The sequence below is a fragment of the Lepus europaeus genome, chromosome 2 (genome assembly GCF_033115175.1).
Source record: "Lepus europaeus isolate LE1 chromosome 2, mLepTim1.pri, whole genome shotgun sequence".
In the NCBI taxonomy this organism is placed as follows: domain Eukaryota; kingdom Metazoa; phylum Chordata; class Mammalia; order Lagomorpha; family Leporidae; genus Lepus; species Lepus europaeus.
Genome location: NC_084828.1, coordinates 109,907,937 through 109,926,077, shown reverse-complemented (window position 1 = coordinate 109,926,077; position 18,141 = coordinate 109,907,937). Strand labels below are relative to the sequence as shown.

General features: G+C 49.3%; 1 protein-coding gene across 1 annotated transcript in view; it reads right to left on the bottom strand.

The window, feature by feature from the left end:
* The window catches only part of SLC7A14 (solute carrier family 7 member 14), a 45,278-nt gene that overhangs the window by 15,610 nt on the left and 11,527 nt on the right, over window positions 1–18,141 (bottom strand). Inside the window, exons 2-5 of the mRNA XM_062177997.1 lie at window positions 13,172–13,408; window positions 10,621–10,838; window positions 4,281–4,427; window positions 1,867–2,075 (exon numbers count right to left, since the gene is read on the bottom strand). Of these exons, the coding sequence (XP_062033981.1) occupies window positions 1,867–2,075; window positions 4,281–4,427; window positions 10,621–10,838; window positions 13,172–13,408 (811 nt within the window). The remainder of the gene's footprint in view (window positions 1–1,866; window positions 2,076–4,280; window positions 4,428–10,620; window positions 10,839–13,171; window positions 13,409–18,141) is intronic.

Below are 18,141 nucleotides of genomic sequence, written 5' to 3'. Positions count from 1 at the left end.
TTAGCTGGGAGCTGAAGTTGGGAGCTGGAGCTGGGAACTGAACCCAGGCACTCTGTTATGGAACATGGGCACTTTAACCTGAGTCTTAACTTCTAGGCCAAATGCTTGCCCCTGCATTCATACTTTAAGTCCATCTGCTATTCACTTGAGTTCCTTGGTTTTGAGGCAAACTTCTTTATTAAAGTTCCTACTTTCTTATGGGATAAGAAGAGTCGATTGACTGAAGCAGGTCTTTCAGAGAGAGCTCAACGGAGGCCCAGGCCTTGCTGTGCAAAAGGGACAGTCAGAGGAAGTCATAACGTGCTCAGGGGCCCTGGACTTGAGGGTTAGCAGGATCGACAACACCTTGGAGCTTGTTCGATGCATTCTCAGGTTTCATTCAAGATCTACTACGTCAGAATCAGGGCGGGGTGGGGCTCGGCTGACTATGCGTTAGAAGACCTCTGGAGGATTCTGCTGTATGCTAAAGCCTGAGAAACACTCCGCAAAGCTCCAGGAGTTCAATGGCAAAATAGATAATAATAAAAAACCTGCGCTCGCAGATCCAGGCTCAAGGCCTGCCTGCTGCTAACTGGAGAGAGGACAAACCAGGGCGATTACGTCAGGGGAGCTTCTTCATTCCCCGGTGCTTGCAGCAGTCAGGGCTGGGCTGGGGCCAGGAGCTGGGGACCCAATCCAGGTTTCCCAGGTGGGAGGCAGAAACCCAATTACTTGAGCCATTACTGCTGTCTCCCAAGGTCTGCACTGGCAGGAAACTGGAATCAGTTTCCTGGTTCCTGAAGCCAGGAATGGAACCCAGGCACTTGGATGTGGGACATGGGCATCTGAAGTGCTAGGCTAAACGCCCACTCCCAGATCAAGTGTTCTAGATGCCACACCTCAGTGCCATCATGCTGTGTGTGTCTTCTCTGCCTAGGCCCCAGCGGCTCTCTTTGCAGTTTTCTTCAGAGAAAACTTTGGGTGTGTAAAGTCGCTGCACCTCCCTCGCTGTAAGCCCCTTCTTGATCTATTCAGCAGCCCAACCAAGCACTTATGACCCGGTGATGGCTTCAGGGGCGTGCAGAGGAAATGCAAAAGATGACAGCTGGTGGTGGAGATAAAGTCCCCAAGCCAGCTCCCTTTGCACCCCTGAGAGCTCCATGACCTCACCTGGTGGGCACTGAGGACCAAGAGTTGGGGCCACATCCTTTCTGTACCATGCAGGGGCAGATGGGTTACTTCATGGCTAACGTAGGAGGCAAGAATTAGCAATATATTGGTTGAAAGTCTGATTTGGGGAGTCAGATAGTTCTGGGTTCAGATCCTGGCTCTCCTCCCCCCTACTCATCAGCTGGGGGTTTTGGGGCAAATTTTTTCTGCCCCTTCCCCCAAGTTCATTTGCAAAGATGAGTGTGAGGCTGCAACAGGACTCTAAACACAAAGCCCCAGGATACATGGAAGCTGTGGATACTATAATTACTAGGTTCTGTGTAGAGTCTTCTTTTTGTTTCAGCTTCAGAGGGGTTGTGGAGAGAGGGGAGGGTACCAGGCCTCAAGGTGAGGGCTAGTCTATGATGTCCCTGGGGTAGGTTCTTCCTCCTGGGGGCTACACAGTGCAGTAGTTTGACACCTGCTGTCTTCACAAGGGAGCACACAAAGTCAAAGAGGAAGGAGAAAGGCAGCTGGGAACACAGCAGTTCATGCAGGATTGACAGACCCAGAGGCCTGAGCTCTCCTCACTTGATCTCTTTCCCAGGATGTGTGACTAGGTCCACCGTCCACGTGAAAGGCACTCACATCGAGTGTACAGTCAGACTGATGAGGGGGACATTCTCCCTGGAATAGGCAGGGCAGAGTAGGACAAACTTCATGGAGCACAGCCCTTACCTGAAAAGAAGTCCGTCACCAGCCATGGCATAAATGACCCTCGGCATAGGGAAGAGGGAGCCCAGTAAGCTGACCGTCAGCCCTGCAACGGACCCGATGGCCACCACGAATTTTGCAGCGTAGAAACCATGAGCCACAAACATCTCCATGAGTGGGGATTCCGTGTCAATGGCATAACATGGCACCATCAGTGTTAGGATCATGCTCACCTACCCAAACGAGAGAAGACATGGCTGGAGGTTAGAGGGGATGGAGGGCAGGGGGGAAGGCAGGGATGGATGCTCCATTGGAGAGGAAATCACCAAGATCTCTCTGTGGCCCTTTCAGATGTGAGAAATAGCCTGCAGGTATTTCAGCCCCACGAAATTCAGTAGGGAAGTGGTGGGCACGGGCACTACCAGATGGAAGGAGCTGTAGCCCCCGGCACTGCCACCAGGGCCTGGCAGTGACCACGAACACCTTGTTCATGTGGACAAGACATCTTTTATACTTCCAGGGCCTTGAACACCAGAGATCAAAACCTCAAAGGTAGCTGCTTAGGAAATCCATCATCAACTCACTGATGGAACCCTATTGAGGACTCGCACTTCACTTTCCTCTTCCTAGCTTTGGCCTGGTAGCCAGGCAGGCCAGCAAAGGAATGACAGCATCAAGATGAATCCAGTCTGCCTCTTGGGTTCTAAGATCTGGGTAGCTTTGCTTGACCAGGAATTACTTGGCTGGGGAACCAGCACCAATCTTCCTCCACATGTCATAGATCTGCCACAACACCCCTCCTTCCAGAACTGGTCCCAGAAAATGCAGCCATTGGTCGACTGACTGGCTACCAGGCTCCCCAGGCCAGGGGAGGGCAAACATGACATCAAGAAGGGAGCTCAAAGCCTGAAAGGGAGGGGTGGTCATTTGCAGAACACGTCTTTGTCTGTTCCTGTTGTGAGCTAAAATCTCCCAGTGAAGCCATGGGCACTGGGCAGGACAGAAGCATCACAGCCCGGGAGCTGGCCCCTCACGTGGTGATGGAGTGGCTGCTGCTGTCTGTATGGTTATGTCCACGCCATCTGACGGAGAATGCGTCTCAGAAACGTGACCACTGACAGCATCCCCGTGGCGATGGGTGGGCTGGCTGGGGCTGGAGAAGTCGGGGATTGGTTCTTAGAGAGACTCACACTGAGCCTTCTGGCCCTCGTAGATCCAGACGGTCGTGAAGTTCATAGATGCATAGCAACGTGCCACCGTCTCTCCAGTGCTACGCTAAGGAAGGAACTTCACCGTGTGGGAGGCAAGGGGCCGCCCCGGATGAGGGGCGGATATGAGGGAAGGGTAGATGGGGAAACGCAGAGCGGAGTGTGTCTGTTGCCCGCTACTCCTCCGGCCCTCTCTCAACACACTGCCCGCAGGGATAACCGTGTATGGACAGGGTGAAGTCACTTGCGTGTGTGCACATGAGAGGGCAGAAAACACCTGACTTTCTGTAGACCACGTCCAAGGCTACCGGCTCTGTTTCTCTGAGTTTCAGGGCGATGCTCTTTCGCAGCGTGACTCAGCCAGAGGTGGTTCTGGATCCCTTAGAGTTGCTAGAGAAGATTTCTTGGGAGAGCTGGATGGCAGGGCTGACAGGCTGCACCCAGCGACTAGTCCCTCTTATCATGGTGACCCAAGTGAGCAGGGCCCTCAGGACCTGGGAGAGCCTTTTGCTTGCCAGCTGGCCAGAGGCTGGGAAACGGGAGTGTTGGATGTGGCTGAACAATTTCTGGGCTAGAAATGCTGAGCCAGGGCCTGAGAGATGGGCCATCTAAGTGTGGGGAGGTGCCTCGGGTGTGACCCCAAGGAGAGAGGGATGCAGGCTCTCTCCTGATGACTCCCCTGGGGCAGGGAAACCCGGAGGGTGAATTTGAGCTGAGGGCACGGAAGGCAGCATCAGCCAGGGGAGGCTGCATCTTCCTGCCCAGATCCCAAGGGCAGCGCGTACTAGAGGACAATGTCGTCTCTCTCCCCGCTCTGCAGGAGCCCAGCCTCTTTGCTGCCGGGAAGCTCCCAGAAGACAGAAGAGCATTGATGGATGTGCACAGAGACGCACAATGCCTGTGCTCACACACGCCCGTTACCGCCAGCCTATGACCTGAGCTCCTTGGACGGTGGCCCACTCTGCACACCACGCCTTGGGGCAGTGGTGGACACGAAGGGCCTGTGCACAGGGAGTGGCGAGAATGGAGACTTGGAGGCTGAGGCTGGAGTGAGGCTCTGTGGCTTCTCTTTCTCTCCAGTTTGGGGTCCTGATTTCCTGCTTGTCATCAGTGGGTAGGCTATGGGGGCAGGAGACACCAGCATACAAATGCTAAAATGGAAAAGGGAACTCACAACCAGAGCCACATTTCAAGGTCAAGCATAAACAGGCCACAGCATTTGGTACTTACAGACACATAAGCTGTCAGGCAGATGACCAGGGAGGCAGTGATTGCGTAGGGGATGGATGTGTTGGGATTCTTGGCTTCCTCTCCAGTGGTGGCGATGATGTCAAAGCCAATGAAAGCGTAGAAACATGTGGCTGCTCCCTGCAGCACCTGTACGGATGATGGCATTGGTCAGATGCAGACAGGCAAGGCAGTGCCTTAAGGGTGGTACCTACAGCTGCCCCATCTCCTGCAAGCAGTATAGAATGGGTAACGTGGTAGAGCTACTGCTGAATGCCCGAGTTCTGATCTCTTCTTTTTTTTTTCTGACAGGCAGAGTGGACAGTGAGAGAGAGACAGAGAGAAAGGTCTTTCTTTTGCCGTTGGTTCACCCTCCAATGGCCGCCGCAGCCAGCACGCTGCGGCCAGCGCACCGCACTGATCTGATGGCAGGAGCCAGGTGCTTCTCCTGGTCTCCCACGGGGTGCAAGGCCCAAGCACTTGGGCCATCCTCTACTGCCCTCCCGGGCCATAGCAGAGAGCTGGCCTGAAAGAGGGGCAACTGGGACAGAATCCGGCACCCTCACCGGGACTAGAACCTGGTGTGCCGGTGCCACAAGGCGGAGGATTAGCCTATTGAGCCACGGCGCCGGCCCTGATCTCTTCTACTTCCTAGTGGAGTGATGCTGGCTAATGCTCCCAGGTATCAAATGGAGATAAGAACTGTGGCCGGGGTCGGGTATTGTGGCACAGTAGGTTAAGTTGTTCCCAGGATGCCCACATCCCATATTGAAGTGCCTAGTTTGAGTCCTGGCTATTCTGTACTTCTGATCCAGCTTCCTGCTAATGCACCTGGGAGGCAGTGGATTATGGTCCAAGCATTTGGGTCCCTGTCACCATGTGGGAGACCTGGATGCAATTCCTGGCCCCTGACTTCAACTTGGCCTAGCCCAGGCTGTTGTGGGCATTTGAGTTAGCCTGCATTTGCATAAGTAGAACAAGAAAGCCATTATAGTTGATGAGGAGATCGGACAAATCAAAGGTAGGACATTTGGAGTTCCTGTTGCATTTGGCAGGCAATTCAGATGAAATAACTTCAGTGAAGGAACTACAGGCAGCTATAAGCCAGTATATAAGGGAGCCATCTAGAGATGCTAGGCATTAGGAACTAGTGACATTGAGAAGCGTTGCCATCCCCAGGCCATGGGCCAGGGTAGAATGGTGCTCCTGGAGTCTAGTGGGAGCTGGTGATGTGGAGGTGCACAGCAAGTATGGTGACAAGACTGGGAGGGAGCCAGGAAGAAACACCCTGACTATACTATCTTTCCCCTGTGATCTGCCATCGGCTAAGTCCAACAGGAAGCAACCAGCACGGGGTCTTCTGGCACACAGAACAGAGTGTGTAGGGTGAGGAATAGGTCTGGGAAGTGGAGGTACACGGAGAAAGACCAGCTCACCCACCAAGGTCAAAAAGGCCCTGGCCTAAAGACACTGACTATCAGAGAGAAGTCATTAACGTTAGCAAAAATATTCACTATTTCCTACAGTTAGTTTGAACAAATTTTTCTTCCCTACAAGCAAATGGCCTGTATTGGTAAATACAAAGGAGGCATGGAATGAAACGGTGCATGGATGTGTCTCTACCCAAATAATCACTAAAACCTTTTTTCCACTTTATTCAATCTGGATCTCAGATCTGATCATTGCAATTTATGATTAGAATTCCCTTCCCTGCATGAAAGAATGTGTGTGGTACCCGGGGAAGGTGTGTGTGTGAGCAGCTGTGAATAAAGTTGGTGGCTAAATGTGTGTGTGTGTGTGTGTGTTTCTGGCTTCACTGGCATTTTATCCTAACTCTTCCCTTTAATGCTTCAAATAATTTACAAAATGGGATTGACTTCAATTTGATGACAGAGCTGAAACTGTGTTTCAAAGCAAACCTGGCGCAGATGCTCAGCCGGGCTCTCTAGAGTGGGCTCAGCCCTCCACAGGGCATTGCTGGGAAGCCGCAGTGTCTCGGGTGCTGGAGTGCTGCTGCTTAATTAGTTGTTAAAAGCAGTGTCATTACTGGCCTGCTGCCCACTGTGTGGGGTCCCTAAATCTGCTGCCTACTCCATGCTGGGGTCTGAGAGGCGTTAGCATGAGGCCGGCCTCCCATAGTCCGCCTTGGCCAGACTGCCAGATGCCTAGGAGATAATAAGACATTTTTATAGAATTCACTCCCAAGGTAACAAGACAAAACTCCGACTTTAACATAGCACTGTCTGCCACCCCCATGCCTCAGCTCCAGCAGCAGCCTGTCCACAGTGACAAGGGAATGTGCTAATCGGTTTCAGCAAATGGATTCAGATGTGGAGATCATGAAAAACAACTTTGCCTTTGTTTGGAGGCTGTCCGAATTCCCCACCAATGCTTGCTACGGGCCATTTTCCTGGAAGCTATTTGTGCTGGTAGAATCTCTTATTTGGCTAAAGCAAAACCATCAGATAGCATCAAGAAAAAATAGCATAGAGGGAGCAATGTCTGGGGGCTGAGGAGCTGCAGATGGAAGCAGGGGTTCAGCTGAGGGCCAGAGTTACTTGATAGAGGGAAAACTGTTTGTTGTTCTTAAGCTCTTCAAGACCAAAGACGCATTTGACCCAGAATCTGTAAGTGAGTAAACCGTTCCTGGAGCTATTTTCTTTGGAAGGAAGGGGCTGGAGCAGGAGAAAGGAGGCTTATGAGGGGTCCGTGGCCACAGGACAGATTGTTCATGAACCTCTCAAAGCCCTTGAGAGTTGTGTTTCAAGTCGTACATCCTTATACATCATGCCCTCCACAGTGGCGTCTCCCATGCCATCCACTGGCAGCGATGTAAGAACAAAGTGGATTGGAGGTCCGCACTAGTCCTCTGGTCAGCGGCAGGGGTCACAGTTTCCCTAAGGAGAGAAGAAGGCCCTGTGGCTGCCAAGTGGGCAACATACTTCTGCTGAGTGGGCGACATGCTTGTTACCCGGATGGATAATATGCTCCTGAGAGGGCATCAGGTCTTAAAGAGCAGGGTGTATACTCAGAGCAGCCTTGCTGGACTCAGAAAAGTGATCTGGAACCAGAGTTGAGAAAGAAAGGGGCAGGTCCATTCTCTAGGGAGGAAATGTACTATGCAAAATCCATGGCTGGGCAGAGAGCAGAGAGCGGAGAGCATGAATCAAACAGCCTCCCGCTGCGCCGGCTGTCCTTTGTGCTCAGATGCTACTTTAAGTCACAGCCACGGGAACACCCATCGGAGTTTTTTTTTCAGGGATCATGGATTTGCAGCAAAAAATCAAAATGCAGGCCAAATGTTTTTGGTGGTCGATGACAAAAGTACTCAAGGTGGTAGGTTTGGGTTGGAGAGAGGTTAGTGGCCAGAGGTGCAAAGCAAGATGACTGCGCTTATGGGCCCACACTCAGTGGCAGAGGAGTAAACTTGGACTTCAGCTCATCCGGGCTGCAGTGGAATTTCAGCTGTAGCACTGATGGTTTAGATCTACCACCCTCACCTCTCCAAGCTTCAATCTTTTTGTTGTAAAAGTGGAGATCATTGTACTCATTTTGTAGGGCTGTTGTGAAGATTAAATAAAAACGTATATATAAGAGTTTGTCACAAAGGAAGTGTCTAATGTTAGGGATGTCATCTTTCCTTTCCTTTTTGCGCCTGACTTCGGATCTGTCCTTTGGATCTGTCACAAAACCTGTGAACCTGAGATGGGATGTACTAGCAGGCTGGCTCTATTGCTTTTTCCTCAGTGAGGCAGGCTCCTAACTGAGGGAAGCTATGAAGCACCTGAGGAGGGAAGAAGAGACCCAAAGAGAATAAAGACCACGGGACAAAGCACAGGTTTGCTCGCTTTCTTCGGAATGGCTACAGGGTATTTACATAGGGGACAGCAACTCTACAGCGTGTGCCGCTTAGGGGAGTTATTAGGAGGATTTTGAAAATCAAATATGAATCTCCTAATTAAGAGAAGTTTTCGAAAGGCTTTGAAAGGATGTTTTCCTAAACAATGTCCACTCAGCTGGGTTGGCTTAACGGTACCCCCAGCTGAAGGTAAGAAAAGAGACTACACTATCTCTTAACGCTCCTCCAGCTCCGCAGACCTATGACTTTGTGTCAGGTTAATGATCCTATTAGCTGCTTATTTAATGGGGGGGGGGCGTGGAGAGAGAGAAAGCTCACACCTGCCGGTTTACTTCCGTAATATTCACAGCCCCTGAATCTAGGGCTGGGCCTGGGGCTGGGCTTGGTTGAAGCCAGGAACTACAAATGCAAGCCAGGTCTCCCACATGGGAGGCAGGAACCCAGTTACTCTAGCCATCCATACTGTCTTCCAGGCTCTGCTTTGGCAGGAAGCTGGAGTCAGGAGCTAGAGCTGGGACTCCAACTCAAGAGACTCTGATCTGGGACAAGAGCATTTTAACTGGAGTTTTATCATTAGCCCCAACATCTGCTCTCTTATTTATTTATTTTTTAAGAAGGCTCATAGAGTATATGCAATACTCAGAATGGAAAGGGCTTGGGGTCACTCAGAGCTGGGCGGGAATTTCAGCCTGGCCGTGATAGACAGGTAAGTTACCCAGCCTCTCCAAACTTCCTATTCTCGATTTACAAGTTGGATACAACAATCCCTGCCTTAAAGAGTAAGAGAATATCTATAGTGCACAATGCCAGGCACCTCTCAGGGAGTCATTAAGGACTCCTGCCTCCTCCCTCCTCCTGCCATTTCTTGTCAACCATTACAACGTGCACAAAAAACGCCAAAGATTTTGTTCTACTTGACACATACTTGCAACAATTAGTTTTTCCCCTTGATAGATTTGAAAATCTGCAAGCAAGGCAGTTACAGGATGGCCAAAGTCTTATCAGTAAGTCCGTGACCTAATAATTTCTTAGATTCTTAAGAAAATGGTGAGAACATTTTCCTATGCTTTAATGAAAGCAACAGAGTTCAAGGAAAACATTCTTTTCACTCCTCTAATTTGTTGCTTATCTTATGTGATAGGAATGGAACAATTTGTATCCTAAGAAAATATAGACTTGGAGATCCAGAATGGGGCCAACAGTTTTTCTTTGTCTTTTCTTCTGGTTTTAAACTGCTTCAGCATTTATTCATTCCAAGAGGAGGATGCACTTGGAATTCTTACAGATAAGCAGAAGATGAGAAATCTGGGCTTACACTGCCGTCTGGCTTATTCCTCTGCATTGAACAGCAGAGCCTGGTTCAGAGTGAAGAAAAGTCATTCTGGGTGCTCTCCAAGACAGATTTCTCATCCCTGGGCATCTTGGAGGAAAACCAGCTTAAGCAGAAGCTACAAAAGCAAAAACAGGTGGAATCCTGGCCGGGTTTCTGCCTCCAGGCTTGGGCAGAACTGCTTCTCTCGGCCTCAGGTCAGTAACATGTTTCGTGGGGGGTCAAGACTGGGGTACCTTTCAGATCCCTGCCAGCCCCAAGCAATCTGACTTATGTTCGACCAGTTAAAAAAGGGTTGATGGATTTTAACATACAATAAGCATTTCTAGGAACACTAGAGAAAGAAACCAGGCACAACTCGGAACCGCTTGTCCGCATAAAGCACTTGCCACTCTGATGTCTCCTCTTTCTTCAGCACAAAGCATCCGACCCAAGCCAGAGACGCGGTCTGACACTGCGCTTTTGGCCCAGCCCACTCTCTCCCCCCCCCCCCCCCCCCGCACACTCAGTAGATTTCTCTGCCATCAGCCATGTCTCTGGGATGGGATTTATAACTGTGCCGGACCCACTCTAGCTCCCTCAGGCCCCACCTCCCACCACGGGGACTGGATTACTCACCCCTTCCTCACCAGTCTACTCTCCCTGGCCTCCTTTACTGCCTTGTCTATGTGCCTCCATCAGTGTCTCTTAGGAGATGGTAAGGAGTTCTACAGAACTGAGTGTTCTTGCACACACTTTGGAGCCCAACAGTCCTGGCTTTGGGTTAATGGTTCTGCTACTTACACTCTGCCAATGCAGCAAATCATGTGACCTCTCTGAGTGCGAGGTGTTTTTCCATCTTGAAGATCTCAATGTCAATATTTTCCTCATCAGATACTTCACTTAAAGCACTTAGCACAGTGTCAGCGTATTGTAAGTGGCCAAAGCAACGAATCTATTACTGCTCCTTGTATAAAATAGGGCCTCAACATATGCTTAGGAGCCAAATAAAATTTTAAAAAAGAACTACTTCTTGAGAAAGTTCTAATGTTAAAAGGTGATGAAGGGTGTCCCTGATAAGTACGGGGCATTTTCTTGACCCTAGATGCTAGGCTGGTTGCAGGGTGGAAGGCAGGGCATGTGGCAGGTGCACCAGGCCATAGGGATGAACTCACCCCTGACCAGCCGTGGGGTAAGAACTGGCCCTCGGCCCAGTATTTCCCATTGATAAAGAAGAGGCCTGCAATCATGATGAACACCCACACGGCCAGGTTCAGCACATTGAGGACGTTGTTGAAGCCCACGGAGTTCTTCACGCCCAGTGCCACGATGATGGTCACGATGACGGCGATCACCAGAGCCAGAAGGTCCGGGTAGGATTCCTCACCTTTCCCTAGAGAGCAAAAACAGGCTTTAACGTTTTCCAGAGGGCAGAGAGGGCTGTGCAAACTCCTGGTCCCACCCCAGTGCACCTGCACTCAGCGCTGAGAAGGGTGGGGTGTGTGATGTGACAATTACAGCAGCACTGATGGAATCAAAGCACGGAACATTTGCTGTCAGGATGGTCCCGGCATATCTGCGGGTGCTCCACAGGACTAATGTGATACTTGCAAATGATCCTATCTTCATTATCGTTACCTTGACAGTCTGTAAAATTTTATTTCCTTCCAACAACAGCCCTTCATTTTTTATTAGAAACTTTGAGAATGTGTGCCTTTGCTGATGACTGTAGAGGGCTTCTCTCCATCCGTGTGCATGTGCTGCAGAGAAAATGACCGTGAACACACCCCGCCCGCTGGGCCTCGCCCACTGGCCAGTGGACTCCTGCCCCCTATGGAGTGGACGAGGCACTGCCTCAGCCAGCAGGAGTCCTGGCTTTCTGCTGTGCTTTTGCCGGCAGCCAGCTCTGTGGCCGGGCTGAAGCTGCCTCGTCTTTCCGGGCCTCATCTGTGAGATGGAGACGGATGATGTGATTTGGGAGGACACTTTCAGACAGAAAGTTCCATGATGTCAGTATAGTGAACGGACACAGAGAAAAGTCTTCCTTTGCCGTTGGTTCACCCTCCAATGGCGGCTGCGGCTGGTCCACTGCACTGATCCGAAGCCAGGAGCCAGGTGCTTCTCCTGGTCTCCCATGGGGTGCAGGGCCCAAGCACTTGGGCCATCCTCCACTGCACTCCCGGGTCACAGCAGAGAGCTGGCCTGGAAGAGGGGCAACCGGGACAGGATCCGGCACCCCAACCGGGACTAGAACCCGGTGTGCCGGTGCCGCAAGGCGGAGGATTAGCCTGTTGAGCCGCGGCACCGGCCAGGACACAGTCTTTTTATATATTTTTAATCTCCTCTAGGTCTGCATGCTCTGCATTTTTTGCCAGTTTTCCTGAGACAGGGACCTGGAAGCCAAAGGACTTGACACAGCTGCTGAATCATGCCTTGGAAGTTCCCAGGCTAGACTCCAAAGCATAGCCTCCCATGAGTGTGAAAGGGTGGAGTCAGATATTGGGATGGAAGGTGGGTGGCAGGTGATGGAGGGAGCTAGAGTCCACTGCAGTGATTAGGTGAGCTTCTGACCTTTGAGCTGTCATTCAGTTATAGTTGACCCCTCGACTTCTGTTAGATTGGAACCCATCTTGTTTCTTTAAAAGTTTTTTTTTTTTTTTACAAAAGTTTCAAAAATTAATCCATGCTTATGTATGAAAGTTTAAAAAAATCTTCTGATGAAAGCATCAGGCAAATTCCTTACAGTCCTTTTTATGGCATTGATTGTATTTTTTTGTAGTTATTGATGTGATGCATGTATGGTTTGTATCCTTTGACATTTAAAACATTTAGCACATTTAACACATGCAGAAGGTAATTCAACAACATTATATTAAAAAATAGACCATGCAAAGCCAAGACACTGTGGCAAAAAATGACTTAAATGAAAGATCTCTGTGAGTGAGATCCCAGTGGAAAGAACGGGCCATCAAAGAAGGAGGTACCTTTCTCTGAAGGGAGGAGAGAACTTCCACTTTGGTTACGGCCTTGTCTAAATAAGGTCAGAGTCTGTGAACTCAAGAGGCTTCCATAGCCTTGGCAGCTCATGACAAGAGCCTCAGGTGATTACTGACGTCATAAATAAGAGTGTCAATTTTTAATCAACAACAGGAATCACTGTGCACTTGCTCCCTATGTAGGACTTCTGTCTTTTATGTGTGGTACTACAATTGACAGTAAGACTAATCTTCAAACAGTACTTTATACTTTGTGTGTCTGTGTGGGTGCAAACTGTTGAAATCTTTACTCAGAATAGAGTTGATCTTCTGTATATAAAGATAGTTAAAAATGAATCTTGGTGGAGAATGGGATGGGAGAGGGAGTAGGAGATGGGATGGTTTGCGGGTGGGAGGGTGGATGTGGGGGAAGAACCGCTATAATCCAAAAGTTGTACTTTTGAAATTTATATGTATTAAATAAAAGTTTTCTATTAAAAAATAGTCCATGCTATTACAATGGTTTTCATAGCAATCCTCTTAGTTGCTAGCTACATAATACGTGTCCACAATTTACTTAATTATTTGCCCCACTACTGAAAATTTAGGCTGTTTCTAATGTTCTTATTATTGTAAATAAGGCTGTGATGAACATCTTTTGGTATAATGTTTTGTGGACATTAGGGTAGTTTCCTTAGAATGGATAGATTCACAGAGGAAGAATTACTTTACAGGAGACATGCAGTCTCACCCAGGCCGTTGAGGGTTCCCACGCTGTCCACCATCCAGCGGCTAATGGTGTGGTTTGCCAGCGAGTCAAACATGCTGCTCAGAGCACTGGCGCCAGCTGCAGTGCCAATCAGGTACTCCAGGATCAGGTTCCAGCCAATGAAGAACGCCACAAATTCCCCAACAGTGACATAGCTGTAGGTGTAGGCCGACCCCGTGGTCTTGGGGACTCGGACTCCAAACTCTGCATAGCAGACGCCTGTGAGGAACAAACACACAGACGGTGGACTTCGGGAGATAAGCCAATGTCTTGACGGTTGGTGAGTGATCTTAGGCCCCGAATTACTGGGGATCTCAGGAACCTTAGGACCAATACACAAAGCTTGTGTCTGTGAATTGCATCAAGATCAATTCTAATCTCTTCTCACTTCACTTCTGAAAAACTTTTTAACCTGAATGCCTGGGAAGGCAAACAGAACTCATTCTGCCAAACTACTGGAAACTGATGTTTCCGTAGGAAAATTCCCAGTTGTTACGCATGTCTGTTGTGTTCCTGTGTGGTCAGATATCCTGAGTGGATGTGGACAGTGGATTTCAGTACAGTCCCCATCCTTGATGGCACCAGGGTTATATTATACAATAGCATCCATCCCTTCAGCGGTTACGTATTACAGCAGGTGATCCTTGTTTGAGGATGATGATTCTAGCAATCTGTGGTGAGGAGTTATAGAAAAATGCAAATATAAATACAGTACGAGTTACTGACAAGCACATTTAACACATGCAGAAGGTAATTCAACAGACATTTTAGATTGGTTGGCAGAGTGCTAAGGGCTGGCCATGAGACAGACAAATGACACACACTCCAGCCTCAAGGGCAGATAGGCCAGGAAGTCTGCCCGTGTGGGAGGCTGCACCAGCGCAGCAATGTATGGGAGCTGTGAGAGTAGAGACGAAAGACACATGCTTAGCTCCTTGTATGCAGAGGAGTTAATCGGACTAAAAAGGTGGGACATGAGGCAGAGACATGGTGGAGAGAGACAGGATGAAGGGATGGGTGGAAGGGAGTGTGCATGGGTGTGTGAGGAGGAGATGATGGGCAAGCAGTAGCCCTGTGTTTTCCAAAGTAGGTCCAGGGTACACATCCACCAGAATCAACTACTGAATCCCAATTTCCAGAGATTGGAAGCAGGACCCTGCACTTTAACAAGCTACCCAGGTAATGTTAATACTCACTTAGATCTGAAAAACACTGGAATATTGCCTCATTCTGTGATGCAGTGAGAGGTGGAATTAAAAACACACTGAGAATACACCAAACTTCTGGGAGCTGGGAGAGTTTCCTATTTTGTATTAGGCATTCTGTGCTGGGGGCCAGTGCGTGGGACAACCAGTTGGAGGACAGACATAGGACAGCTTGGAGAAGACACACCGGGAGTGGGATGTGGGAGGACGTGGGAGGGAACTCAAAGCAACTTTACCTTCAGTCTCAATTTTGTTAAGGGCCAACCCTGAGGTTCTCTCATCACAAACCAGGGAACAATAGTTCACTCTTTTGTGAATAAAGAGAGCAGCCTTCTTCTCCTTGTCAAGGGGGTGAATCAATGCAAGGAAGCAAAAACAGAGATGTCAAAAGCAATGACACAATCCATGATTCAAGGTGATGTCATCTCTGTCTCACTCTCAGTGGCATCAGCTGACAAGACGTCCCTGTGGATGGAGCACTAGGTTCCTACCTCAACCCCACCCCTGTGTACTCCACTTCCTTATTTGTGAAATAAAGTATTAAACCAGGGACTGTTTCAAGGATCTCCCAATTCTGACGCTCAAAGACTCTAGCCGTTGTGTTGAATCTTGCTGGCTTTACTGACAAATAAAGTGAGCATAAACTAAACTCTTAGGTCAACTACTGCGTTGTCCTATGTTATGGAGCTGCTCTCAGAGAGTGAAGCCGTTTGTCCCGTGTGACATGAGCCAGGCTGCTGCTGAGTTTGAGTTCCTGTGTGAATCCTCCCCCTGCTTTGCTAAAGAATTTTCCACCTCCTTCCTTGATGTCAGGCCGTCAGCTGTTAGCTCCCCTGGCCTTCACTTGGTTTGCTTACCTTGGGCAGTCAGACCACCTCTTTTGTACATTGCTGCTTCTAACCCTGGATGTTTACATTGTCAGAGTGAGTCTACAATTAAGAGGAAGTGGTCTCTGCAGAAAGGCCGGAAGAACTCTTGCACAGAGAAATGTCTGCCTGGAGGAGGAGGTCCTGAGGATGTGTTCTTGGATGCCTGCAGAGCTTCTGTGTTCCCTCTGAGTCGGCACAGATTTGGTTGCTCTTTTAGTGCTGTGTGAGGAAGCACCAGGTGACCGCTAACTTCTCTTTGGTGTAGGATCTGCAGTTTCCTTCAATAATTCCTATGTCCCACGAGCTTACTCTCTCCACCCGTGTTCACTTCTGATCATGTAGAAGGTTTGAAGTAGATTTTCTCCCCACTGAGGGTTTTGGAACAGGCATCCGTTTGCTTGCAAATTTAATTTGGAGGGCTGGTATTGTGGAATTGGTGCAATCAAATGTTCTCTCCCTAATATTTCATTTGCCAAATTTAATGTAAAAGCACTCAATGCGCCCCCGAGGCCTAGTGGCTAAGGGCAATTAGGGAATAGCCACATCCCTGTCGGTCTTGTTAAGGGACCAGCCCCTTGCTGTCCTGAGTGTGAGGAAGAGGCCCCGGCCGTGCCTGGTATCAGGGGCCTTGAGACCCCGTGGCCTCCATTTCCCAGGGTCCCCTGGCATCCTGACGGCAGTTTAGGGAGAACAATGGGAAATCAGCCACTAACCATCTAAGGCAATTATGCTTCAAGAATCACTCTTTCAGACACACTGTAAGGGATTTTGTAGTATTTTCAAATCCTTCTGATTTGTTTGTATGCAGGAATCCAGGATTTTGGTGGGCACTAGAGAATATTTAAGCTGGTATTGAAGCCCAGTGGTGAGAACCAAGTGTTTAAAAGCCCAATATCCTGGAAAATATTGTCATTCATTGAATAATTTTGAAATATCTGGTATGCCAGTGAGATAGAGTCAAGGGCATCTTTCTAATTTCATTAAGAAATAAAAGGCATAGGGCAGGAAAGCGGGGTTTCTATCTCAGATGCTCTAGGGTCTGAGTGTCCAAGTGCAGGTTACCTACCCTCATGGGGTGAAATGAGGAGGCAAAATTTAAGTGACTGGAAACGTCACATGACTTCTAGTTCTCATTCCTAAGTAGTAAAGGACGCATTACAAAGGATTTACCACTGAAAGTGGATTTGTGTGAGCCAGGGAGGAGAATAACTGCTCCAAACGAGAGAGCCACGTCTAAATAATCTTTGCTTAATTTGATCATCCGTTTTAAGTTGTGCCCAAGAGTTACTTCTTAATCATACTCGCCGTGTGCTGTTTTATCACAGTGATTTCTGCATTGCCTGGTTACCCGCCAAGTGATTGGAGAGGTGCAGCTTCCAGAAGTATAACCCAGTGGCTGGAGAGTCACTGGGCCACGACACGAGCACGTAGGCGGCCGTCAGTGAGTGACTGCACGCTGCCACCACGTGATGGAACTGTCCCCATCGTCGTGGTTCAGACAGAAAGTCTGGGTCCTTGAGAAACAGGAGGCATTGATCTCGGCAGGGCTGCAGGGAAGAGGGGTGGCTCACGGCCCTTGCTGCTCAGCCACCCTTTAAATGTATTACAAACATATCCTTATGCACAGCCTGTCAAATGCCTGGTGTTTTACTTCTAAACCCAGAGCTCTTGGTGGTTAAATGTCATAACCAGTACCGCACGCACCAGCTACTAATGCAAAAAGCAGTCAAACTTGGAGAGTGCTTCATGTTGAAAAGAGGCCTGGGACAAGGCACCCAGAGATTCTCTAATTTGAGATAAGCCCTATTACTCTCCTCTTGTGGACGCCAGCTAATGTGTGACTTCAGGAAAAGGGAAAGATATGACCTTTGTCAGCGCGACTATCTTTCCAAGTCAGACTCCATGGTTCTATCGGCCAAGGGGAAGAAGAGCCAGCCTCAGGTCTGCGGCGCCCAGGGATCCTCCACACCACACTCAACTTTCCAGACTGGGCTTAGCACAGTGCAGCCCAGCAGCAAAACCACCACTGCTTGCTCCTCCTCCTCTGATTCCGCAGCCGGCCCTCGCTCTCTGTTTATCCTTGAAGTCCTAGGAGGCAAAGCCTGTGCACCCTAAGAGGGCATGGAGAAGGAAAACCCAGCAGAGAGGGGCAAAATGTGGAGAAGGCCTTCTTCAGTTTGGAACTGGGCTCCCGTTTCTCGCCTCATCCCAACAAAGAAAGCCACTAGATAAGTAATCCTTCTAAATAAGTTTACTTCCACCTGGAGGATTAAACCTAGTGGTTATTCACACTCGAATGCTAATTGCTTTCTGCACACAGAGATGTTTGTCATTAGCATGTAGCTTACCTCCCCTCGCCTAATTCCCTAACCTACTTATCAATTAGCTTAGCCATTTCCTAAATAACTTCTGACTTCCTCATTTCTCCCCTTTACGCACACACATTGTGAAGTGCGTACTAAATCAGGCACTGCCACGAAGGCAGAGACACGCGCAGTAAGCAAAGCCGATTTCCTGATCAGGAAGCACCTATCTTCTAATCAGGAGGAGTTCCTGCAACAGTTGATTCCACACGGCGGCGGCCGGTGGCCGAGGAGTTCCAGGTGTTCTCAGAGCCCTGGGAAGGAGGGGAGGGTGGATCTTTGGTTGTGAGGGAAGTAGAGAGGAAGCAGGGGGCCTGGGGGCTCTGAAGCGGCATCTTGCAGGGTGAGCTGGCTTCACCAGTCAGAAAAAGATGAGGGGAAGGGTGGGTTCAGCCTTGGGAGGGACTAGCTGTGAATTCCTCCCAGTGACCGAATTCCAGCGGCACGTATCGGGGCAACCCCATCCCTGTAGGCTGCTCGAAGCTGAGAAAAACCTCCCCAGTCCCTGCTGTCCT